Source organism: Monodelphis domestica, chromosome 2 (assembly GCF_027887165.1).
Source record: "Monodelphis domestica isolate mMonDom1 chromosome 2, mMonDom1.pri, whole genome shotgun sequence".
Classification (NCBI taxonomy): Eukaryota; Metazoa; Chordata; class Mammalia; order Didelphimorphia; family Didelphidae; genus Monodelphis; species Monodelphis domestica.
This window is the reverse complement of record NC_077228.1, coordinates 286,398,156-286,425,633: the sequence shown is the minus strand read 5'-3', so window position 1 is coordinate 286,425,633 and position 27,478 is coordinate 286,398,156. Positions and strand designations below refer to the sequence as shown.

General features: G+C 37.3%; 1 protein-coding gene across 4 annotated transcripts in view; it reads right to left on the bottom strand.

The window, feature by feature from the left end:
- The window catches only part of TTBK1 (tau tubulin kinase 1), a 107,143-nt gene that overhangs the window by 77,657 nt on the left and 2,008 nt on the right, over positions 1-27,478 (bottom strand). For 2 of the 4 annotated variants that reach the window (XM_056818274.1, XM_056818272.1), the window contains exon 4: positions 112-26,213. In XM_056818274.1, the coding sequence (XP_056674252.1) occupies positions 112-429 (318 nt within the window). In that variant the 5' untranslated portion in view covers positions 430-26,213. The remainder of the gene's footprint in view (positions 1-111; positions 26,214-27,478) is intronic. The other 2 variants (XM_056818273.1, XM_007483952.3) reach the window with 2 other exon arrangements.

Below are 27,478 nucleotides of genomic sequence, written 5' to 3'. Positions count from 1 at the left end.
GGCCTTCCCTGCCTTCCTCCTGACCCGGCCTCCTCCAGCCAGCCCCCAACCCCAGGCTCCTCAGGATCCAGCCTCCAGGGCCCCGATTCCCCGGCCCCGCCCCGCCCTCACCTGCTCTGTCTCCGCTGCGGCTGCGGCTGCAGCGGCTCCGGACGGCGCATCCCCCGGGGCCCGGGCGGGGCGGGGGCGGGGGCGGCTCAGTGCGGCTTGGCGCAGCCCGCTCCCCCTGGCAGTGGTGGTGGCTGCAGCGGCAGCGGCTGCGGCGGCCTCCCGACCCCGACCATCCCGGCCCGGCCCGGCCCGACCCCGATCTTCCTCCCGCGGCAGCGGCAGCGACGGCGACGGAGCGGGGAGCTGCCCACAATGCACTGCGCCGCCAGCATCAGCACCAGCCCTGACATCACCGCCCCACCACCCGGGCTCTGACATCACCGCTCCAGCTCTGACATCATCACCTCGGATCTGACAACACTTCTCTCCTGGAACCTGTCCATAGATGCTCCGCCTTCAGTAATCCCTGATTAACTGGTCCCTCGGCTCAGATTTCACAGATCCTGCTGAGTTATTCTCCAAAACTGTCCCACCTTTATTTCCTCACCTGTTCTCCCACCGGTCCCCATCTGTCTCCATCACCCAAGCTATCTTCACAACTTCTCATAAGTCTTAATCGCCATATTTTTTCCTACTTTCCCTCCTTTCCCCAGAACCCCTCACTAGCCTCCATAACCCATCCGCTCGACCTGTCCTTCCTGCTTTTCTTTCTTCTTCCTGTCAGCCCCTGTATCCTACCCGCCTTAGATAAGGATCACTTTAATTCTGCTAGGGTGGGGAGTCCTTTGCTGGATTTTATCCCAGGTTATCTCCTGTTGAGGATTTTTCAATTCTTCACCTGCAGAATGGGGCAAAATATGGCAAAAAAAAAATGGTATAATAGAAGGAACATTGGAATTAGAAGACTTGGATTTGTATACTAATTCTGGCACTGATTTGTGTTGTTGGTCTCCTGCAAATCACGACTTCATAGACTTCCAGTTTCCTCACCTGTAAAATGAGAGTATATGACTAGATTATAAAGTCCCTTACACCTCTAAATCCTGTGCTTTTTTCTTTCCCTTTGATTGGCAGGAGAGACTGTTGCCAGAGGAGAGAGGTCTCAGAAAATAATAGGCTGATTAAAATAACTGCTTTTTGTTGTTGAATAAAAGTATTAAGATATAAGCTTATCATTCTAAGGAGGCTCGCTGAAAGGATCTTCTAGTAGCAGATAAGACAAAATGTACCTCATTTTATTCCACCATGATATTGTTTTCCTATCTTAAATCTCTATGTTTTGAAAGTTTTTTCATTCAATGTAACTTAGATATTATAAGCATTTGGTGTGGTAACTTAAAATGTTGTACTTGAATTTTCTTAACCCTTACCTTCTGTCTTAGAATCAATACTATGTTTTGGTTCCAAGGCAGAACAGTGGTAAGGACTAGGCAATGAGGGTTAAGTGCCCAGGGTCACACAGCCAGGAAGTGTCTAAGGTCAGATTTGGACACAGGACCTTTTGTCTCTAGGCCTGGCTCTCAATCCACTGAGCAACCCAGCTGTCCCCTATACTTGAGTTGTTGTTGTTTTCACAGTTTTTGAATTAATTTATTTAGTCAATTTAGAACATTATTCCTTGGTTACAAGAATCACATTATTTCCCTCCCTCCCCTCCATCCACCCTTCCCGCAGCTGACTTGCAATTTCATTGGTATTACATGTGTCCTTCATCAAAACCTATTTCCATGTTGTTGGTGTTTCCATTAGGATGTTCATTTAGAGTCTACATCCCCAGCCATTTCCCCTTGACCCATGTATTCAAGCAGTTGTTTTCCTTCTGTGTTTCTATTCCCACAGTTTTTCCACTGAGTGGATAATGTTTTTTCTCCAAGATTCCTCCAGGTTGGTCAGGATCACTGCATTGCCACTAATGGAGAACCCCATTGCATTCAATTGTACCACAGTGTATCAGTCTCTGTGTACAATGTTCTCCTGGTTCTGCTCCTTTCACTCTGAGTCAATTCCTGGAGGTTGTTCCAGTTCCCATGGAATTCCTCTAATTCATTATTCCTTTGAGCACAAAAGTATTCCATCACCAACAGATACCACAATTTGTTCAGCCATTCCCCAATTGAAGGGCATCCCCTCATTTTCCAATTTTTTGCCATCACAAAGAACGCAGCTATGAATATTTTTGTACATGTCTTTTTCCTTATTATCTCTTTGGGGTACAAACCCAGCAGTACTATGGCTGGATCAAAGGGCGGGCAGTCTTTTAGCTCCCTTTGGGCATAGTTCCAAATTGCCCTCCAGAATGGTTGGATCAATTCACAACTCCACCAGCAATGCATTAATGTCCCAACTTTGCCACATCTCCTCCAGCATTCATTACTTTCCTTTGCTGTCATGTTAGCCAATTTGCTAGGTGTGAGGTGATACCTCAGCTGTTTGGATTTGCATTTCTCTGATTATAAGAGATTTAAAACACTTTTTCATGTGCTTATTAATAGTTTTGATTTCTTTAAATGCAAATTGCCTATTCATGTCTCAATTAGAGAATGCTTGATTTTTTTGTACAATTGGTTTAGCTCTTTATAAACTTGAATAATTAGACCTTTGTCAGAGGATTTTGTTATGAAGATTATTTCCCAACTTGTTGCTTCCTTTCTAATTTTGGTTGCATTGGTTTTGTTTGTACAAAACCTTTTTAATTTGATGTAATCAAAATTATTGATTTCACATTTTGTGATTTTTTTCTAGCTCTTGCTTGGTTTTTAAAGTCTTTCCTTTCCCAAAGATCTGACATGTATACTATTCTGTGTTCACCTAATTTGCTTATAGTTTCCTTCTTTATATTCAGGTCATTCACCCATTCTGAGTTTATCTTGGTGTAGGGTGGGAGGTGTTGATACAAACCTAATCTCTCCCATACTGTCTTCCAATTTTCCCAGCAGTTTTTTTATCAAATAGTGGGTTTTGGTCCCAAAAGCTGAAATCTTTGTGCTTGTCATAGAGTGTCTTGCTGAGGTCACTTAGCCCAAGTTTATTCCACTGGTCCTCCTCTCTGTCTCTTAGCCAGTACCAAATTGTTTTGATGACCACTACTTTATAGTATAGCTTGAAATCTGGGACTGCAAAAAGGCCTCCTTTCTTCACATTTTTTTTTCATGATTTCCCAGGATATTCTTGATATTTTGTTCTTCCAAACGAACTTTGTTATGTTTTTTTTCTAATTCAGTAAAAAAGTTTTTTGGTAGTTCAATGGATATGGCACTGAATAAGTAAATTAATTTGGGTAGGATTGTCATGTTTATTACGTTAGCTCTTCCTACCCATGAGCAATCAGTGTTTTTCCAATTGTTTAGATCTAGTTTTAATTGTGTGGAGAGTGTTTTGTAGCTGTGTTCATGTAGTTCCTGTATTTGTCTCGGCAGATAGATTCCTAAGTATTTCATATTGTCTAGGGTGGTTTTAAATGGAATTTCTCTTTCGAATTCTTGCTGCTGAGATGTGTTGGAGATATATAGAAATGCTGATGACTTATGTGGGTTTATTTTGTATCCTGCAACTTTGCTAAAGTTGTTGATTATTTTGACTAGCTTTTTGGTTGATTCTCTAGGACTCTTTAAGTAGACCCTCATATCATCTGCAAAGAGTGATAGCTTGGTCTCCTCATTGCCTATTGTAATACCTTCAATATCTTTTTCTTCTCTAATCACTACAGTTAGTGTATCTAGTATGATGTTAAATAATAGAGGTGATAATGGGCATCCTTGTTTCACTCCTGATCTTATTGGGAAGGCTTCTAGTTTATCCCCATTGCAGATGATGTTTGCTGATGGTTTTAGATATATAATGTTTATTATTTTTAGGAAAGGCCCTTCTATTCCTATGCTTTCTAGCTGTAGCAGTCCAGCCCATAGGTATTATGGAGAGACAAGGATTGTGAGTGAGCACATGGCCATCCTGCGCATGGCAATGGGCTCTATTCCCATCGTGGCCGAGGTTAGGGCGCGAAACCTTGCTTCCTCCTGTCTCACTCACCTGAGGATAATAACCCCACCTTCACCTTGTCATAATTTGCAATTATCCAATGGCAATACACTATGTAACTCATCCATATGTATTGAGGCATCATGTAACTTATCAATATGTATTGAGCTCATTTGTATATCAAAGAGAATAAAAGGAACGGGACACAGCCAGCTCAGCCACTTGGAGGACATCGACAGGTTTGCAAAGGAGCAACTTCTCCCCTTTCTCTCTCCTCTATCTTTCTCCCCGAGGCCTGGCCTTTCGGTCAGGCCTTCCTGTCTCTCTCTCTTTTCCAATGCTAATACCTAGCATTATCTACCTCCTTTAGTTTCTAATCTCCTTTCCTACTGAGCTAGCATTATCCTCTGACCAGTGCAGTGTTAAATTGGGATCATTGGATGGGAATAGCCTGAATAGTAACGTCCAGTGGTGGGAGCAGGCTGTGGCTCCCGAATATCAATAATTGATTACTGACTCATTTATTTACATCTCTAAAGCCGGCTCATTCACACCCTTCGCGGGATCCAAAACTTCTATCCTGTTTCTATTTTCCTTCCTTAAAACTTCTCGTGGGCCGGGAGGTTTTACTAGTGTTTTTCAATAGGAATAGGTGTTGTATTTTGTCAAAGGCTTTTTCTGCATCTATTGAGATAATCATGTGATTTTTGTCAGTTTGTTTGTTAATATGGTCAATTATGTGGATGGTTTTCCTAATATTGAACCATCCTTGCATTCCTGGTATGAATCCTACCTGGTCATAGTGAAAAACCCTTGTGATGACTTGCTGGAGTCTTTTTGCTAGTATCCTGTTTAAGATTTTTGCATCTATATTCATTAAGGAGATTGGTCTATAGTTTTCTTTCTCTGTTTTTGACCTGACTGGCTTTAGAATCAGTACCATATTTGTGTCATAAAAGGAATTTGGTAGAACTCCTTCTTTGCTTATTCTGTCAAATAGGTTGTATAATATTGGGATTAGTTGTTCTTTGAATGTTTGATAGAATTCATTTGTGAATCCATCCAGACCTGAGGATTTTTTCTTAGGGAGTTCTTTGATGGCTTGTTCAATTTCTTTTTCTGATATGGGGTTGTTTAGGTAATCTATTTCTTCCTCTGTTAGTCTAGGCAATTTATATTTTTGTAAATATTCATCCATATCACCTAGATTGCCATATTTGTTGCCATATAATTGGGCATAATAATTTTTAATGATTGCCTTAATTTCCTCTTCATTAGAGGTGAGGTCTCCCTTTTCATCTTGGATACTGTCAATTTCGTTTTCTTCTTTCCTTTTTTAAATTAGATTGATCAGTACTTTGTCTATTTTATTTGTCTTTTCAAAGTACCAGCTTTTAGTCTTATTTATTAAGTTAATAGTTCTTTGACTTTCAATTTTATTAATTTCTCCTTTGATTTTTAGGATCTCTAATTTAATCTTCATCTGAAGATTTTTAATTTGTTCACTTTCTAGTTTTTTAATTTGCATGCCCAATTCATTGACCTCTCCCCTCTCTAATTTGTTAATATATGTACTCAAGGATATAAATTTTCCCCTGAGTACTGCTTTGGCTGTATTAGATTTTGAAAGGATGTCTCATCATTGTCATTTTCTTCAATGAAGTTATTGTTTCTATGATTTGTTCTTTAACTATCTGATTTTGGAGAATCGTATTGTTTAATTTCCAATTAATTTTTTATTTGCCTCTCCTTTACTTGAGTTTTCATGGGTCAATGTTATATCCAGGCAGGGTCTGTATTTGTAGCATGGAAATTTGTTATCTGTCTGATGGTGAAAAAAATTTGATGTCTAATTCCATACACCAAATCATGTCTTTCTAATTATTCAAGTGCTAAAATTTTAACAGCTGTGGTGATATGTAGCTCAGTTTCTACTGTGTCTTTGTATAATCTACATTTGATCACTAAATCTGGGCTCCTTAAGGATAAACTTTCTGTCATTTCTCATGGCAACTATGTAGTCCGGAATTGCCATCATAAAGCCTTCCATTTCCACATTTATGACTCAAACATTTGATTGATACTTTTCTATTGATTTATTGTTGATTGAGTTCTTGGGACTGTTATCCATGGAAGACTTTTTTAATTTTATTCTTGGATCTTAGCTGTTTTATACTCTACCAGCAGCAAACCACTTTTGGTTCCATTCAACAAATCTAATGGCAGGTCAAATTTATTATCCTTTACTATTGCTTGATGAAGTGATGTCTGCTTGTTTTAAAAGTATTTCTGAAGGTTTCTGACTTATTCTACAAGTATCTAACAATTCCCTTCCTCCTCTTCCTAACGAGGTAGTCTTTCTATACTTGCCTTGGTGTAATAGGTCCTATGTTTCATTAAAATTTATGGGGGGGGGGGGTTCATGAGGATAGTTTCCACAATAACAAATATTATTATTGTCATTATTACTAGCAGTGTATTGGATTTTTAGTATATTTCTAACCTTGAGCAAGTCACTTTCCCTCTTTGGGCTTCAGTTTTCTCATCTGTAATGTGAAGATCTCATTATTAGACAGTCAGTCACCAGATGATGATTTTTTTCCTTTTGGGCTACAATAACTTATTGCTTGTATTTATTGAAGAATAGCAGGGAGGAAGAGATATGGAGCCAAGATGGCAGAATTATAGGAAGCAGTGTAACTGTACTCCCCTCACAAAACTCCTCTAAACATATTTAGACACGCATGTATGACATATCAAATTGCTTACCCTCTCTGAGACTGGGGAGAAAAGGGAGGTAGAGAATTTAGAACTTAAAATTATAGAAAATTAATGTTAAAATTTGTTTTGACATGTAATTGGGAAAAATATGATTTTTTAAAAAGATCTAGACAATACACCAGATCAAATTTGATTAATAAATCCAGAAAAAAAAGTCACTGAGACAGTCAGCTAGGTGCTTCAGTGGATAGAGAGCCAGGTCTGGAGACAGGAAGACCTGGGTTCAAAACTGACCTCAGATACTCCTAGCTGTGTGATCCTGGGCAAGTCACTAAACCTGCATTGCCTATCCTTTACCACTCTTCTATGTTAAAACCAATATACAATATAGATTCTAAGATGGAAGTTAAGGGATTTTTTTAAGTTACTATGACACATGTGCCCATCCCATCTTGGCATAGGGAGCAAGATAGAGAGGTCTTTGGACACTGGAGAACAAGTAAGACCAGAAGTATACCTCAGGTAGAGTACCTTAGAAAGCAAAGGATATGTGTTTATAGCCAAGAATAACTCACCCAGCAAAAATGAATATAATCTGTAATGGGGAGGGGGAGTGAATCTCTAATGGGAGAGAAAACTTGCAATCATTCCTGAGGATCAGAACTTTGTAGAAACTTTGAAGGTCAAAAACAGGAATGAGGAGAAATATAAAAAGGTAAACATGGAAACAATCATAAGAGGATAAATAAGGATAAACTGCTTATATTCTAGCATGGGGAGATGAAATATATGTCTGTTTTGAATTTCATCATAATTAGGGGTCATAGAGGGTGTCTAAGTAGACAAGGCCTGAGAGTGGTTCTGATATGTCCTAATAATCTTAAAGGAATAATGGAAAGAGAGGGGGCAAGGAATACATGAGAAGAGTGAGGAGGAAAAACTAAGATACCCAGGGTGTATAGACATTTATACAAATACAGAGAAGGGGGAAAAGGGTGCAATTTCAACCTTTCCCTTATTTGAACTAGTCAAAGGAAGGAAGAGTATATGAACACACATAGAACAGAATACAGAAATATATTTCATTCAATAGGGAAATAAGAAGAAAAGTGAGTAAGAGAGGGAAGAGTAATTAGAGGTTTGGTTAAGGGAGAGATTAGTCCTAAGTAAAATAAACTAAGGATTTAAAAAAATATTTATAGTTCCTTTGGAGGTGACAAAGAATGGAGATCTGAGGGCATGCCCATAAATTGAGGAATGGATGAACAGGTTATGACATTTTAGTATGATAGATTACTAGTGTGTTATTGTAAGAAATTATGAAGCAGAGGATTTTGGAGAAACCAGAGAATACTTGTACGAACTGATGCCAAGTGAAGTGAACAGAGCCAAAAAGACTGTTTATATAATGGCAATAATATGGTAATGGTTAAATAACTTTGAAAATTTTAGGAAAACTCTTATCAGTGTAATAACTAACTACAATTTCAGAGGACTAATGATGCAACATGCTATCCACCTCCTGATTGAGAAAAGAAAGACTCGGATTGCAGAATGAGACAAATTTTTTATTTTTTAATATGGTCAGTGTGGAAAATTTTTTTGATTCACTATACATGTTATTGTTGTTGTTTTTTTAAACCCTTACCTTCCATCTTGGAGTCAATATTGTGTATTGGCTCCAAGGCAGAAGAGAGGTAAGGGCTAGGCAGTGGGGGTCAAGTGACTTGCCCAGGGTCACACAGCTGGGAAGTGTCTGAGGCCAAATTTGAACCTAGGACTTCCCATCTCCAGGCCTGACTCTCAATCCACTGAGCCACCCAGCTGCCCCCTCACTATACATGTTTGCAATGGATTTTCTTTTTCTTTTTTTCTTCTTTGTGGGAAGAGGATAATATGGTGGGTTTTTGCAACTTGAAATAAATATATACATAATTTTTAAGTATCAAGAAATGATAAGATCTTTTTAAAATTAAATTTTATTTTTAGTCAACAAAAATATACCTCTAACTCCCACCTTACCCATCCCCTTCCCAATTGAGAATTAATGAAAAACAAAACCACTTTTACAAATATATAGTAAAAAAACCCCAAATTTCCACATTGATCATATCAAAAGGAAATTAATATATGTATGTGTACACATATTTAATATGGTCTGCTTTATAATGTTTGTTTTGAAATGTAAATGTAATGAAATGAAAATGTAAAATGTGATTGATATGTTAGGGAATAATCTGAGCATAACATCAATTTTACATTTGCTTATAGGTGATTTCATCCTCAAGAACTAGGCGAACACAGAATTGCATTTAGCTCTACCAAGCTATGTAGAAATATACAAAATACACACACACACACACACACACACACACACACACACCTCTTAAATGTCTACCTCAGTTTTCTACATGTGTTATCCTACAAGGCTATGTTTTGCGAATTATTTGTTATATACATACATATATACATGTATGTATATTTAATATCCTAAACATGCCTAAATATCCTGGGTCAAAACTATATATAGTATATGCAAAAGGAAAGTTTTGATGATTTGGGGACTTGCTTGAAAAAATAAGGGTTTTGAAAGAAATAAGATCTTGCACTAGAAAAGAGAAAGAAATGAAAGAAAAGAGAATGTGTTATATCCTAAGCCAGTGATGGTGAACCTTTTAGAGAGGGAGTGCTGAGCCCTGCCCCTATCCCACCCCCAGACCAAGTGCTGTGCCCAGCCCCCCAGAAACTGAGTGCTGTGCCCTTGCTCTCCCCTTACACCAGACAGGGGAGAGAGGAAGTGCTTCCATAGGGCTGCTGGGAAGAGGGGCTGGTAAAGTGAGGAATGTCCTCAGGCTCGTGGAGAGGGGGGAACAGCTCCACCCTAAGTCCTTCTGGCTTTCTAGAAACAAACTCTGGTGGGTGACTGCAGACATGCCCACAGAGAGGGCTTTGTGTGCCATCTTTGGCATGTGTGCCATAGGTTCACCACCACTGTCCTAAAGCAATAGGCATAAAGGAACCCAGATTTCAGATCATCAGAGATCATGCTACAAAAACAAAAGAAATACCTATGGCTGGAAGTGCTGTGTCTCAAAACCCAATTTTCTCAAAACCCACTGGTTTTTTGCATATTTTCAATTTTGCAGAGAAAATCAATTTTTAAAGAACAAGTATGTTGCATCTATGTGTGTGTGGGTCTGTGTGTGTGATTCTACATTCTGAGTCTTTCCTCTCTTAATTAGGAGGTAAGTAGGTAGCACACTGCATCATTAGTCCTCTGGAATCACAGCTGGCTCTTATTCTGCTGGGAGTTCTTGTCTTTCAAAGTTGTATGCCTTTACAATGTTACTGTCATTGTATAAATTGTTCTTTGGGTTCAGTTTAATTCAATTTAATTCAAATTTACTTTCTCATTTACTTTACCCATTCAAATAAGTCTCTTCAGTTTTCTCTAAAACTATCTCCTTCACTTCTTTACAGCATGATAGCATTCCAAAACATTTATATACCATGACTTGTTCATCCATTTCCCAAATTTATGGGCACCTCCCCAGATTCCCATTCTTTGCCACCTTAAAAAGTTATATTTTTATACATCATTATTTTATTTTGCTTTGCACTGATCTCTCCCTTAGCCAAACCTGATTTCTCCTCCCTTCTCCCATTTCTGTTCCAATTTCCCTGTTGAGTAAAATATATTTCAGTAGCCAAATGTGTATGTATGTTTATCCTTCCTTCCTTCAGAGAAGAGCGAGATTCAGATATCCATCTCCTTCCTTGTTTGTATAGATTTTTACTTTTGTGCCTCAATTATGTGAAATAATTATTTTTTATTTTTTAATTTTATTTTTTCTTCAATTACATGTGAAAAGTTTTCAACATTAAAAAAAATTTAGGTCTTGAATTCTCCCTTCCCTCCACTGAGATGGTAAGCAATCTGATATAGATTGTACATAAACAATCATGTAAAACATTTTCCCATGTTAATCCTTTTGTGAAAGGAAACTTGGAGAAAAAAAATCAAGAAAGAAAATCAAAAAAGTTCAGACTCCATCAGATCTTCCTCTGGAAGGCAATAGCATTTTTTGTCATTAATCCTTTGGGATTGTTTTGGATCATTGTATTGCTGAGAATAGCAAAGTAATTCATAGTTGGTCATCATACAGTATTGCTGACAATGGGTCCAAGGTAGACCTGGTTCTGCTTGCTTCACTTTGTGTAAATCTTTCCAGGGTTTTCTGAACTCCTCCTGTTCATCATTTCTTACAGCACAACAGTATTCCATTATGATCATATACTATACCATACTCAGACTTTCCTCACTTTCCAATTCTTTGCCCTCACAAAAAGAACTGTTTTCAACATTTTCATACATATAGGTCCTTCCTCTTTTTGTTTTTTATCTCTTTGGGATACAAACCTAGTAATAGCATTACTGGTTCAAAGGGTATGTACTGTTTTGTAGCCCTTTGCACATATGGCTCTCCAATTGGCTCTCCAGATTGGTTCAATAAGATCACAACTACTCTAGCTGTGCATTAGTGTCTCAATTTTCCCACATCCCCTCCAAGTTTTGTCATTTTCCTTTTCTGTCATTATAGCTAATCTGATAAGTGTGGGGTGGTACCTCAGGGGTTTAATTTGCATTTCTTTAATTAATAGTGATTCAGAGGGGACTGCTAGGTGGCTTGGTAGATTGAGGAAAAGGACTAGAAATGGAAGGTCCTGGGTTCAAATCTAGCCTCAGACACTTCATAATTGTGTGACCCTGGGCAAGTCATTTAAACCCCACTGCCTAGCCCTTACTGATCTTCAGCCTTGGAACCAATACAAAACATTCATTCTAAGATGGAAGGAAAGGGTCATTTTTTTAAATAATGAGTTAGATTATTTTTTTACATGACTCTTGAGAGCTTTACTTACTTTGAGAACTAGCTATTCATATCCTTAAATCATTTATAAATTAGGGAATGATTTTCATTCTTATCCATTCCCCCCATTTCTCTATATATTTCAGAAATGAAGTTATTAGAGACTCATAAAACTTTTACTTTAATGGTTACTATATATTACTATCCATCCTATTTCCCCCATTTAATTCAGTAAAAAAGTTTGTTGGTAGTTTAATGGATATGGCACTAAATAAGTAAATTAGTTTGGGTAGGATTGTCATTTTTATTATGCTAGTTCATCCTACCCATGAGAAATTAATGTTTTTCCAATTATTTAAATCTAGTTTTAATTGTGTGAAAATGTTTTGCAGTTGTAGTCATATATTTCCTGTGTTTGTCTGGGCAGATAGATTCCTAAGTATTTTATATTGTCTAGGGTGATTTTAAATGGACTTTCTCTTTCTAACTCTTGCTGCTGAGATGTGTTGGAAATATATAGAAATGCAGATGATTTATGTGGGTTTATTTTGTAAGCTACAACTTTGCTAAAGTTGTTGATTATTTCCACTAGCTTTTTAGTTGATTCTCTAGGATTCTTTAAGTAGACCATCATATCATCTGCAAAGTGATAGCTTGGTCTCCTCATTACCTATTTTAATAACTTCAATTTCTTTTTCTTCTCTAGTCGCTACAGCTAGTGTTTCTAGTGCAATGTTAAATAATAGAGGTGATAATGGGCATCTTATGTCATTCCTGTTCTTATTGGGAATGCTTCTAATTTATTCCCATTGCAGATGATGCTTGCTGATGGTTTTAGATATATACTGTTTATTATTCTTAGGAAAGGCCCTTCTATTCCTATACTTTCTAGTGTTTTCAATAGGAATGGGTGTTGTATTTTGTCAAAGGCTTTTTCTGCATCTATTGAGATAATCAGGTGATTTTTACTTTTCTTACCCCTTTCATTTTGTCCATCCTCAGTTTAGTTTCTGACTACCACATCCCCCAATTTACCCCCTTTTCTATCAGTCCTCCTTTTGCTAATCCTCTTCCCCTCCTACTTTCCTGTAGGGTAAGATAGATTTCTATACTTTTTCTCTTTGAACTAATTCCAATGAGAGTAAGGTTCAGATGCTAAGGTTCAGATGCTCACCTCCCCACCCTCCCCTACCTTCCGCTCCACTGTAAGAGCTCTTTCATGCCTTTTATGTGAGATAATTTACCTCATTCTATTTCTGTCTTCCACCTTCTTCCAATGAATGCATTCCATTTTCTCACCCAATAATTTAATTTTTTAGATATCATTCCATTATATTCAACTCATACCATTACTTCTGCCTATGTATTCTATTTCTGATTGCCCTAATAATGACAAAATTATTTGGAGTTATAAGAATCAAATTCTCATGTAGGCATGTTAACAGCTTAACCTCATTAAATGTATTTTCAATTCCCTTTCCTATTTACCTTTTTATGCTTCTCTTCAGTCTTGTATTTGAAAGTCAAATTTTCCATTCAGCTCTGGTCTTTTCATTAGGAATATATGAAAGACCTCTATTTCCTTGAAAATTTTCCATTTTTCCTCTGAAGGATTATGCTCAGTTTTGCTGGATAAGTGATTCATGCTTGAAATCCTAGCTCCTTTACCCTCTAGAATATCCTGTTCTAGGTCCTCTAATCCTTTAATGTAGAAGCTGCAAAATATTGGGTTATTTTGACTGTGGTTCCTCAATATTTGAATTGTCTTGTTTTGGCTGCTTGCAATAATTTCTCCTTGACCTGGGAGTTTTGGAATTTGGCTATGATATTCCTTGGAGGTATCCTTTTGCAATCTCTTCCAAGAGGTGATGAGTAGATTCTTTTCATTTCTATCTTACCCTATGGTTCTCAAATATCAGGGCAGTTTTCCTTGATAATTTGTTAAAAGATGATGTTTAAGCTCTTTTTTTTTTATCATGACATTCAGGTAGTCTAATAACTCTTAGATTATTAGACTATGTAGTCCAATAATTCTTAGATTGTCTTTTTTCCAGGTCAGTTTTTTCCTAATGAGATACTTCACATTTTCTTATATTTTTTTCATTCTTTTGACTTTGGTTGTTTCTTGATGTCTCATGGAGTCATTGGCTTCCACTTGCCCAATTCTAATTGGTGACATTATTTTCTTCAGTGAGCTTTTGTACCACCTTTTCCTTTGACCAATTCAACTTTTTAAGAAGTTTTCTTCACTGGATTTTTGTGCCCCCTTTACTAAATGGCCTGTCCTATTTTTTTAAGATACTACTTTCTTCATTATTTTTTGTGGCACTTTTACCAAGCTATTGACCCTTTATTTTTTTTAAGTTGTTATTTAGTCAACTTAGAATATTATTCCTTGTTTACAAGAATTATATTATTTCCCTCCCTCCCCTCCATCTACCCTTCCCACAGCCAACACACAATTTCATTGGGTATTACATGTGTCCTTCATCAAAACCTATTTCCATGTTGTTGGTGTTTGCATTAGAATGTTCATTTAGAGTCTATATCACCAACCATATCCCCTCGACCCATGTAATCAAGCAGTTGTTTTTCTTCTGTGTTTCTACTCCCACAGTTTTTCCACTGAATGTGGATAGTGGTTTTTCTAATAGATTCCTCCAAGTTGTTCAGGATCACTGCATTGCCACTAATGGAGAACCCCATTGCATTCAATTGTACCACAGTGTATTGGTCTCTGTGTACAATGTTCTCCTGGTTCTGCTCCTTTCACTCTGAGTCAATTCCTGGAGGTTGTTCCAGTTCCCATGGAATTCCTCTAATTCATTATTCCTTTGAGCACAAAAGTATTCCATCACCAACAGATACCACAATTTGTTCAGCCATTCCCCAATTGAAGGGCATCCCCTCATTTTCCAATTTTTTGCCATCACAAAGAACGCAGCTATGAATATTTTTGTACATGTCTTTTTCCTTATTATCTCTTTGGGGTACAAACCCAGCAGTACTATGGCTGGATCAAAGGGCGGGCAGTCTTTTAGCTCCCTTTGGGTATAGTTCCAAATTGCCCTCCAGAATGGTTGGATCAATTCACAACTCCACCAGCAATGCATTAATGTCCCAACTTTGCCACATCTCCTCCAGCATTCATTACTTTCCTTTGCTGTCATGTTAGTCAATCTGCTAGGTGTGAGGTGATACCTCAGAGTTGTTTTGATTTGCATTTCTCTGATCATAAGAGACTTTGAACATGTTTTCATGTGCTTAGTAATAGTTTTGATTTCTTTAACTGCAAATTGCCTATTCATGTCCCTTGCCCATTTATCAATGAGAGAATGGCTTGATTTTTTGTCCAATTGGTTTAGCTCTTTATGAATTTGAGTAATTAGACATTTGTCAGAGGATTTTTGTTATGAAGATTATTTCCCAACTTGTTGCTTCCCTTCTAATTTTGGTTGAATTGGTTTTGTTTGTACAAAAACTTTTTAATTTGATGTAATCAAAATTATTGATTTTACATTTTCTGATCTTTTCTAGCTCTTGCTTGGTTTTAAAGTCTTTCCTTTCCCAAAGATCTGACATGTATACTATTCTGTGTTCACCTAATTTGCTTATAGTTTCCTTCTTTATATTCAGTTCATTCACCCATTCTGAGTTTATCTTGGTGTAGGGTGTGAGGTGTTGATCCAAATCTAATCTCTCCCATACTGTCTTCCAATTTTCCCAGCAGTTTTTATCAAATAGTGGATTGTGGTCAAAAAAGCTGGGATCTTTGGGCTTATCATAGACTGTATTGCTGAGGTCACTTAGCCCAAGTCTATTCCACTGGTCCTCCTCTCTGTCTCTTAGCCAGTACCAAATTGTTTTGATGACCACTGCTTTATAGTATAGCTTGAAATCTGGAACTGCAAGTCCTCCTTCCTTCACAGTTCTTTTCATGATTTCCCTAAATATCCTTGATCTTTTATTATTCCAAATAAACTTTGTTATGTTTTTTTCTAATTCAGTAAAAAGGTTTTTTGGTAGTTCAATGGATATGGTACTGAATAAGTAAATTAATTTGGGTAGGATTGTTATTTTTATTATGTTAGCTTGTCCTACCCATGAGCAATCAGTGTTTTTCCAATTGTTTAGATCTAGTTTTAATTGTGTGGAGAGTGTTTTGTAGTTGTGTTCATATGGTTCCTGTGTTTGTCTCGGCAGATAGATTCCTAAGTATTTTATATTGTCTAGGGTGGTTTTAAATGGAATTTCTCTTTCGAATTCTTGCTGCTGAGATGTGTTGGAGATATATAGAAATGCTGATGACTTATGTGGGTTTATTTTGTATCCTGCAACTTTGCTAAAGTTGTTGATTATTTCAACTAGCTTTTTGGTTGATTCTCTAGGACTCTTTAAGTAGACCCTCATATCATCTGCAAAGAGTGATAGCTTGGTCTCCTCATTGCCCATTTTTATACCTTCAACTTCTTTTTCTTCTCTAATCACTACAGTTAGTGTATCTAGTATGATGTTAAATAATAGAGGTGATAATGGGCATCCTTATTTCACTCCTGATCTTATTGGAAAGGCTTCTAGTTTATCCCCATTGCAGATGATGTTTGCTGATGGTTTTAGATATATATTGTTTATTATTTTTAGGAAAGGCCCTTCTATTTCTATGCTTTCTAGTGTTTTCAATAGGAATGGGTGTTGTATTTTGTCAAAGACTTTTTCTGCATCTACTGAGATAATTATGTGATTTTTGTCAGTTTGCGTGTTGATATGGTCAATTATGTGGATGGTTTTCCTAATATTGAACCATCCTTGCATTCCTGGTATGAATCCTACCTGGTCATAGTGAAAAACCCTCGTGATGACTTGCTGGAGTCTTTTTGCTAGTATCCTATTTAAGATTTTTGCATCTATATTCATTAAGGAGATTGGTCTATAGTTTTCTTTCTCTGTTTTTGACCTGACTGGCTTTAGAATCAGTACCATATTTGTGTCATAAAAGGAATTTGGTAGAACTCCTTCTTTGCTTATTCTGTCAAGTAGTTTGTATAATATTGGGATTAGTTGTTCTTTGAATGTTTGATAGAATTCATTTGTGAATCCATCCAGACCTGGGGATTTTTTTCTTAGGGAATTCTTTGATGGCTTGTTCAATTTCTTTTTCTGATATGGGGTTGTTTAGGTAATCTATTTCTTCCTCTGTTAGTCTAGGCAATTTATATTTTTGTAAATATTCATCCATATCACCTAGATTGCCATATTTGTTGCCATATAATTGGGCATAATAATTTTTAATGATTGCCTTAATTTCCTCTTCATTAGAGGTGAGGTCTCCCTTTTCATCTTGGATACTGTCAATTTCGTTTTCTTCTTTCCTTTTTTAAATTAGATTGATCAGTACTTTATCTATTTTATTTGTTTTTTCAAAGTACTGACTTCTGGTCTTGTTTATTAATTCAATAGTTTTTTGATTTCCAACTTTATTAATTTCTCCTTTGATTTTTAGGATCTCTAATTTAGTCTTCATTTGAGGATTTTTAATTTGTTCACTTTCTAGTTTTTTAATTTGCATGCCCAATTCAATGACCTCTGCCCTCTCTAGTTTGTTAATATATGAACTCAAGGATATAAATTTCCTCCTGAGTACTGCTTTGGCTGCATCCCATAGGGTCTGAAGGGATGTCTCATCATTGTCATTTTTTTCAATGAAATTATTGTTTCTATGATTTGTTTCTTTAACTAATCAATTTTGGAGAATCATATTGTTTAATTTCCAGTTAATTTTTTATTTGCCTCTACCCTTACTAATTATTATTTTCATTGCATTGTGATCTGAGAAGGTTGCATTTATTATTTCTGCTCTATTGCACTTGTTTGCAATGTTTTTATGCCCTAATACATGGTCAGTTTTTGTGAATGTATCATGTGCTTCTGAAAAGAAGGTGTATTCCTTTTTGTCCCTATTTATTTTTCTCTACATATCTACTAACTCTAATTTTTCTAAGATTTCATTCACTTCTCTTACCTCTTTCTTATTGATTTTTTCATTTGCTTTATTTAGTTCTGATAGAGGAAGGTTCAGGTCTCCCCCTATTATAGTTTTTCTATCTATTTCATCCTTGAGCTCCAGTAGTTTATCCTTTAGAAATTTGGATGCTATGCCATTTAGTGCATACATGTTGAGTACTAATATTTCCTACTTGTCTATACAAGTTTTTATCAGGATGTAATTACCATCCCAATCCCTTTTAATCAGATCTATTTTTACTTTGGCTTTGTCAGATATCATGATTGTGACTCCTGCCTTCTTTTTATCAGTTGATGCCCAATAGATATGGCTCCATCCTCTTACTTTCACCCTATGTGTATCTACCTTCCTCATGTGTATTTCTTGTAGACAGCATATAGTAGGGTTTTGGATTCTAATCCACTCTGCTATTCACTTGTGTTTTATGGGTGATTTCATTCCATTCACATTCAGAGTTATGATTACCAGCTGTGAATTTCCCAGCATTTTGATTTCTACTCCTAGAATGCCTTTTCTTTTTTCACTATTTCCTTCCACACCAATGTTTTGTTTTTTAATCAGTTCCCCTAATTCCCACCCTTATTTTACTTCCCTTTCTACCCCCCTCCCTTCTTATTCTCCCCTTATTTTCTTTACAGTCCTTTTAAACTACCTCCCCACCTTCTCCCTCCCTCCCTTGTATTGCTTCCCTCCCCACCAGTCTGTTTGTTACCCTTCCACTTCTCTCCAGGTCACAAATCAATTCTCTGCCCTAATGGATTGTTCTTCCCTCTTTGGGTCAATTTCAGTGCACATTGTTGAGTTGAGTATTTCCTATCTCCAATCTCTTTACCCTTCCAATGCATTGATGTTCTCCCTCCTCCCACCATGTGCTTCTTTGTGACATATAAATTTACCCTCTTCAGTTTCTTTTCCCATTTCTTTTACTATTAACCTCTTTTTTAGCTCTAGTTGTGTATATATATATATATATATGCATACACATATATATGCATATATATACACACATATATATGTATTTATGCATACATATATCTAGATACTTATTTATGTCTTGTCATTTCATCCTATACAGTTTGTCACTGTTCCCTCTAAGTGTACTTCTTCTAGCTGCCCAGGTGATAATAACAATTTTTAAGAGTTACCAATGACCTCTTTTCTTTTAGGAATACATATCATTTTAACTTATTGGGTCTCTTTAAAAAAACGGTTTTTTTGTTTTTGTTTTGTTTCATTTTTCTTTTTTCCCTCTTTTTTAATTACCTTTTGATGATTCTCTTGAATTCTGTGCTTGGACATCAAATTTTCTGTTCATTTCCGGTCTTTTCTTTACAAATGCTTGGAATTCTGTTTTGTTAAATGACCATACTTTCCCCTGTAAGAGTATAGTCAGTTTTGCTGGGTAGTTGATTCTTGGTTGTAGACCTAGTTCCCTTGCTTTCCAGAATATCATATTCCATGCCTTTTGGTCCTTCAGTGTAGATGCAGCCAGATCCTGTGTTATCCTCACTGTGGTTCCATGGTATCTGAATGACTTTTTCTTAGCAGCTTGTGATATTTTTTCCTTGGTCTGATAGTTCCTGAATTTGGCTATGACATTCCTGGGTGTTGTCAGTTGAGGATTAAGTACAGGAGGTGATCTGTGGATTCTTTCAATCTCCACTTTTCCCTCTTGTTCTAGAATATCAGGGCAGTTTTCTTGGATGATTTCCTATAGTATGATGTCCAGGCTTTTCCTTTTGTCATGGTCTTCTGGTAGACCAATGATTCTTAAGCTGTCTCTCCTTGAATGATTTTCTAAGTCTTCTGTTTTGTGAATGAGATGCTTCATATTTTCCTCAATTTTTTCATTCTTTAGATTTTGTTTTATAGTGTCCTGCTGCCTTGTGAAGTCACTTGATTCTAGTTGTTGTATTCTGGTTCTTAAAGACTAGATTTCATCCCTGGCTTTTTGGTCATCCTTCTCCTTCTGGTCTGATTTTCTTTGGAGGTCATCTTTCATCCTCTTTGCCTCATCTTTCATCTCCTTTGCCTCATTTTCAAGCTGGTTGATTTTGGCTTTCAAGACACTATTTTCTCATTTTAGTTCAAGTGCCTCTTGTTCCAGATGACTTATCTTAGTTTTTAAGTTCTTTTCCCAATTGTCTTCAGCCTCTCTTAATTGTGTTTTGAATTGCATTTTGAGTTCTTCCAAAGCCTGTGTCCAATTTGCTGGTTTTTCTGTTTTATTGCTTGGTGTTCCCTCCTCCTCTGTTCCATTTGCTCTTTGTTCATTGCCTGTATAGACGCTGTCAATTATAATTTCTTTTTTCTTTTTCTGTTGTTTGCTCATATTTGCCCCTTCTTTTCCCCCTGTAGTTGCCTGCACTTTTGCTCCTCTCATTATGTGTTGGATCTGTGGGTTTGGGCTTTTCTTTCAGACTTCCCTCTTGGAGTTTTGTCAGCAAGTCTCTCAGTGTAGTCTGTGGGGGAGAGGTATTGGAGCTTGAGTTTCCCTGCCCTCTGAAGACTTTTGATGGGATTAAGTCCAGCTGGGTTGGGCTGGATGTGCCCTGAGGCAAAAACCTCCTGGAAGGGGGGGGGAGCAATATGGAAGGTCTCTGCTGCGTCAACTAGGCTGTCCACTCTGTGCTCCTTCTCTAACTCCTTCCCCACTGCCTGTGTTTGACGCTCTGAGCCTGGCACAGCTTTACCCACAAGGTACTCCCTCTAGTTCAGTGCCTTTGCCCACCCAGAGGTTCCAGCTGCCTCTAGAGGCTTAGCACTCTGGGGGGTTGGGGGAGGGTCCTGGGATCTTTCTTCTCCCTTCCCCTTAAACCAGAGTGTTCTCAAATTCCAGCATTGGGGGGGCATACCTTTTAACTTGAGTCCAGCAGGAGGGTTCCTTGGCTCTGTCTTGTTGTTACGTTTAATTTTCGGTCCCCTAGGGGCATTTAGTTTGTAATTGGTAAGGAAAGGTTTTCAAAGGTCTGAACTTTTGCTGCCTCTATGATGCCATCTTGACGCTGCCCTGTGTTGCCTCTTTCTTCATGATTTTCCTGTATTACTCTCATTTATTTTCCCAATTTTTCTCCTACCTCTCTTATTTGGTTTTAAAAATCCCTTTTGAGCTCCTCCATTAATTCTTTTTGGTTTTGAGACTAATTCATATTTTTCGTGGAGGCTTTGGATGCAGTAGTATCAACTTTGTTGCCTTCAGAGTTTGTGTTTTAGTCTTCTCTATCACTAAAACAATTTTTTTCTGTTGAGTTTCTTTTTTTAGTTGTTTTCCCATTTTCCATCCTTTTTCTTTACTTTTAAATTTAAAAACTGTTAATATAGGGATTTGTCCATGTGGTGAAGGGGAAACTATCCCAAGATTTAGGTTCTTTATGCAGCTACCTTCAGAATTAACTCTGGGGATCTATAATTTTTCAGTTCTTCCAAGGTGGTATGATCTATGGAGTGTTTAATTATCTCCCAGCCTGTGCTCTGGTCTGTGAGCAACAACAAGCTCTTTTTCCCTTCTTGGAACTGTGACCAGGGTCCCCTGCTCCACTGCAGCCAAAAGCACTAGTGTGTGCTAGTACTTCTCCTCACCTTGAGTTCAAGTCCCAGGACTAAGACCTGGATCTGCATATAGGCAATGGGAGAAGAGCCAGCAAAGGGACCCCTGTAAACTCCTTCTGAGACATTGTCAGATTTCCCTCCTACCATCTATGACTGAGAGCAATGGGAGCCTCACATATGTCATCTCCAATAGTAGAAGGTAAGAAGTTTATCTTTTTTTATTCTTCTATGGTTGTTCATTACTGCTTATCTTTTTTATGTTTCTCTTCACTTCTATGTTTGACTTTGTGAAGATTTGATTTGGCTCTCCCTTGATTGTAACAATGAAAGTACTTAGCTCTTCCTTTATTGTGAAGATTAAATTGCAACCCCCTGCCTATTTTTAGAATTTTAATTCCCAAAGAGTTAACTCAGTATTTAAAGATTTACCCATTTTAACTACAAAAAGGTGTTAACTAATCAAAAAAGGTGTTAATTAACTACAAAAGGTGTGAACACCCATTTCATACATTGAGTGGACAGTCCTGGAGAGGAGCGCCAGCTGTGATTGGTAGACGTAAAAATTTAGGGGAGGTGACACAAGAGAAAAAGGTCTTTAAATAGAGGAAACAGAGGTACACGTGGATAAATCAGAATCCAGGATTCAGTCACTTGGAGGAGAGAGTGGAAGATTAGTCACTTGGAGTTGGACTGGAAGACAGACACTTGAGGAGAGACTGGAAGACAGACACTCAAACCTGGAGTGAAGACACTTAGCTGTGGAACTGGACCCCTGGAGGAGCTTGTGAAAGAAACCTGACTGCTTTCCTTTTAGACAGTCATCATGGTGAGTTAAAGGCTGACTTAGTTTCCTTGCCTTTCTGGAGGTGTGAACCTCTGAGAAAGGCCCTTTGTCTTTCAGACTCCTTTCCCCTGGCTGGGGCTTAGAATTTCTACCTGGCTCTGTGAATCCCGGAGCTTGCTCTCTCTCTCTCCCTTTTTCCTCTCTTCCTTAATATCTTCCCTCTATTGTAAATAAACTATCATAAATTCCATTTTACTTTAATAATTCATTTTGGGATTTTGAAATTAAATCCCTGGCAACCAATTAAATTTCAAGTCCAAACCATAAAAAATTTAACAACTTTCAAAGTTTCTACAAAGCTCTGGTCCTTTCATCAGGAATGCCTGGAAGTCCTCTTTTCCATTAAAGGTCCATCTTCTATAGATTATACTCAGTTTTCCTGTGAGGGGCAGGGGGTATTGTCAGCTATAAGCATATATATATATTTATATATATATTTGCATTCTAGAATACTAGATTCTTTTCTTTTTAGTGATGACTAATAAATTGTGTGTACTTCTGATTGTATCTCCTCTGTACTTGAATTCTTTCTGGCTGCTTATAGTGTTTCCTCTTTGACTTGTAAACTGAATTTTGGCCTCAATGTTCCTGGAAGTTTCATTTTGGGGTTTGTATCAGGAGGTGATCAATGGATTCTTTCCATTTCCACTTTGCCCTCTGATTAAGAGATTTGGGCAGTTTTCTTTTAAGATTCATTAAAATATAATATCCAGATTCTTTTTTTGGTCATACCTTTAAATCAGTTCAGTGATTTTTAAAGTTTTTCCTCTTCAATCTATTTTCTAAGCAAATTATTTTTCCTAGGAGAAACCCTACATTTCATTCCATATTTTCAATCTTTTGATTTCTTTTAGCATTTCCTGGGGCTTCATGGAATCATCAGCTTCTTTTTGATCCATTCTAATTTCTGGGTGGGTTTGTTGCTTGAGAAAGGTTCTGTACCTCTTCTGCCAAGCTAGTAACTCCCTTTCCAATTTTTTTTTATAGTTCTCAATGCTTTTCAATTTTTTTCTAGTGCCTTCATTTAATTAATTAAAACATTTTAAACTCTTTAAAAAAATTCTTTCTTCATCTTCTCCAGGGAATCTAGTTGAACTCATGCCCAACTTGTGTTTTCCTTTGAGGTTTTGCTTGTAGTTGTTTTTGTGTCATTGTCTTCTGGATTTGTGTCTTGAGTATCCCTGCCACCATAATAGCTCTTAGTGGTGAAATTCTTTTTTGTTTATTCATTCTTCCAGCGTGCTTAACTTCTGACTTGATTTTAGGGCTAGGCTTTCTGCACTGCTGTAGGGAAGGTCCAGATTGGCCTTCTTGCTTTCTTCTTAGATTACTGAGTGTTATTATTCCAGGATCTCAGAAATGGCTCAGGCTAGAGACTTGCAAGCCAACATCTCTTCCTTCACCTTATGCTCAGGGCCCTGCTATAGGCTTGGGGCCTCCTTGTCCTGGTGCATAGCTTCTCCCTTGTGCTGTAGTATTCCACAAAGCACTCTACTGGCCAAACTCTAGGAACAATAATGATCTTGACCAGTGAAGGAAATATCCACAAGGATGAAATAATGAAAACTTTTGAGTATTAAAGCAAAGCTTAAAAGAAGGATAATTAGACAACCCATGTGGTGAGATTATTGTGAGGAAAATACTCTGTAAACTTTAAAATATTATCATAATATGAGTTGTCATTATGAATATACTACATGTCTTCTCTGCATATATATTTTCCAATTTTTTGCCACCACAAAGAGTGAGGCTATGAATATTTTTGTACATTAATTTTTCTGAAGGATAATTTTTTTGAAGAAAGAGGGCACTTAACAGCTGGAGGATCAGAAAAGATTTCATCTAGAAGGTGTTGCTAGAACTGAGTTTTGAAGAAAACAAAGGACTAAGAGATAAAGGTAAAAATGCTATCCACAATAGGTAAATTAATTTCGGTAGGATTGTCATTTTTATTATGTTAGCTCATCCTATCCATGAGCAATCAGTGTTTTTCCAATTGTTTAGATCTAGTTTTAATTGTGTGGAGAGTGTTTTGTAGTTGTGTTCATATAGTTCCTGTGTTTGTCTCGGCAGATAGATTCCTAAGTATTTTATATTATCTAGGGTGATTTTAAATGGAATTTCTCTAATTCTTGCTGCTGAGATATGTTGTAGATATATAGAAATGCTGATGACTTATGCAGGTTTATTTTGTATCCTGCAACTTTGCTAAGGTTGTTGAATATTCCCACTAGCTTTTTGTTTGATTCTCTAGGATTCTTTAAGTAGGCCATCATATCATCTGCAAAGAGTGATAGCTTGGTCTCCTCATTGCCTATTTTTATACCTTCAATTTCTTTTTCTTCTCTAATCGCTCTAGCTAGTGTTTCTAGTGCAATGTTAAATAATAGAGGTGATAATGGGCATCCTTGTTTCACTCCTGATCTTATTCGGAAGGCTTCTAATTTGTCCCCATTGCAGATGATAGTTGCTGATGGTTTTATATATATACTGTTTATTATTTTTAGGAAAGGCCCTTCTATTCCTATACTTTCTGGTGTTTTTCAAGAGGAATGGGTGTTGTATTTTGTCAAAGGCTTTTTCTGCGTCTATTGAGATAATCATGTGATTTTTGTCAGTTTGCTTGTTAATATGGTCAATTATGTGGATGGTTTTCCTAATATTGAACCATCTTTGCATTCCTGGTATGAATCCTATCTGGTCATAGTACATAACCCTCATATCACTTGCTGGAGTCTTTTTGATAGTATCCTATTTAAGATTTTTGCATCTATGTTCATTAAGGAGATTGATCTATAGTTTTATTTCTCTGTTTTTGACCTGCCTGGTTTGGGAATCAGAACCATATTTGTGTCATAAAAGGAATTTGGTAGAATGCCTTCTTTGCTTATTCCAGGTCCAATGCTCTTAACCACTGAGCCACAGTTGCCTCCAAAGATTAAATGATTTATCCAAGGTTATACAGGTAGTGTCTGAGCTGCGATTTTAATACAGGTCTTCTGACTCCAAATCCAGAACTCTTTCCACTGTATTATACTTCTGTCATCATGATGATAATAGAAATGACAGGCTTGATCATTAGGTGAATCTAGTAAGATAACATTCAGTAGGGTTAAATGGAAAGTCATACTTGGGTTTAAATATCATCTTCATAAGTACAGCTAGGTAAGGGATGGTTAGACATAAATCAATTTGAAAAAGATCTGGGAGTTGTTTTGCATTACATATGCTCAAATGAGGCAGGAGAATGCTGAGGTAGCCCAAAAAAAAATGCCATTTTGGGTTTAGTTAAAACACATAGCTTCCAAGAATGAGTGTGATAGGTAACTAGAGGGTTAGCCCTGGAACCAGAAAGCTATAAGTTCAACTATCCACATTCAGAGGAAAAACTGTGGAAGTAGAAACACCAAAGAAAAACAACTGCTTGATTACATGGGTCGAGGGGGATATGATTGGGGATGTAGACTAAATGATCATCCTAGTGCAAACATCAACAACATGGAAATAGGTTCTGATCAAAGACACATGTAAAACCCAGTGGAATTACAAGTCGGTTGTGGGAAGGGTGGGTGGAGGGGAGGGAGTGAAAGAATATGATTCTTGTAACCAAGGAATAATGTTATAAATTGACTAAATAAATTTTTCAAAAAAAAAAAAATTTCAGTTTAAATCCAGTCTCAGACATTTGCTAAATGTGTGACCCCCGGCAACTCACTTTACCTCTGTCTCCCTTGGTTTCCCCATCAGTAAAATGGAAATGATAAAAGCATTTACACAATTTTGATAGCACTTTCACAGAGTTGTGAGGATCAAATGAGATTGTATTTATAAAGTGCTTAGTCCCTTAATCCTTGGAACATAGTATACATTCAATGCAGCCGATGAGACCAAAATGCAAGAGTTTGGATTGATTCTCTGCTGCTTGTGCTAATTTTGGCCTGATAATTAACACAAAGAAAATAGAGGTTCTATGCCATCCAGCATCATAACATCTATACATGAAAGCATTGGTTATGGCAAACAGAGACACTTTGAATGCTGTAGATAAGCTCGCTTACACTGGTAGTAAATCTTCCGGGAATGTCCACATAGATGAGGAGGTTGACACAAAATGTCAGAGCTAGCTCAATGTTTAAAGGCTCTGAAGAAAAGTGTGGGAGATCCGCATCCAGAGAAAGAACTGTGGGAGTAGAAAAACAGAAGAAAAACATTTCCTTGATAACATGGTTCATTGGGGATATGATTGGGTAAGTAGACTCAAAATGATCACTATACAAATATTAATAATATGGAAATAGGTCTTGATCAAAGATACATGTAAAACACCATTGAATTTCTCATTATCTGTGGGAGGGAGGAAGGGAGGGAAAGAATATGAATCATGTAACCATGGAAAAATATTCTAAATTAATTTAAAATTTTTTTTTAATTTTATATTTTATTTGATTGTTTCCAAGCATTATTCATTAAAGACAAAGATCATTTTCTTTTCCTCCCCCCCACTCCCAGTAGCCGACGCGTGATTCCACTGGGTATCACATATGTCTTTATTCGAACCCATTGCCATGTTGTTAGTATTTGCATTAGAGCGTTCATTTAGAGTCTCTCCTCTGTCATGTCCCCTAAACCGCTGTAGTCAGGCAGTTGCTTTTCCTCGGTGTTTCTACTCCCACAGTTTATCCTCTGCTTATGAATAGTGTTTTTTCTCCTAGATCCCTGCAGATTGTTCAGGGACATTACACCGCCCCTAATGGAGAAGTCCATTACATTCGATTATACCACAGTGTATTAGTCTCTGTGTACAATGTTCTCCTGGTTCTGCTCCTTTCACTCTGCATCACTTCCTGGAGGTTGTTCCAGTCTCCGTGGAATTCCTCCACTTTATTATTCCTTTTAGCACAATAGTATTCCCTCACCAACATATACCACAATTTGCTTAGCCATTCCCCAATTGATGGGCATCCCCTCATTTTCCAGTTTTTGGCCAAAACAAAGAGCACAGCTATGAATATTTTTGTACAAGTCTTTTTCTCCATTATCTCTTTGGGGTACAGACCCAGCAGTGCTATGGCTGGATCAAAGGGTAGACATTCTTTTGTCGCCCTTTGGGCATAGTTCCAAATTGCCCTCCAGAATGGTTGGATCAATTCACAACTCCACCAGCAATGAATTAATGTCCCCACTTTGCCACATCCCCTCCAGCATTCATTACTTTCCTTTGCTATCATGTTAGCCAATCTGCTAGGTGTGAGGTGATACCTCAGAGTTGTTTTGATTTGCATCTCTCTGATTATGAGAGATTTAGAACACTTCTTCATGTGCTTATTAATAGTTTTGATTTCTTTATCTGAGAACTGCCTATCCATGTCCCTTGCCCATTTAAAAAAAATTTTTTTTTAAAGAGAAAATAAAACCCAAAAAAGTGTGGGAGAAAAGAGATACTAG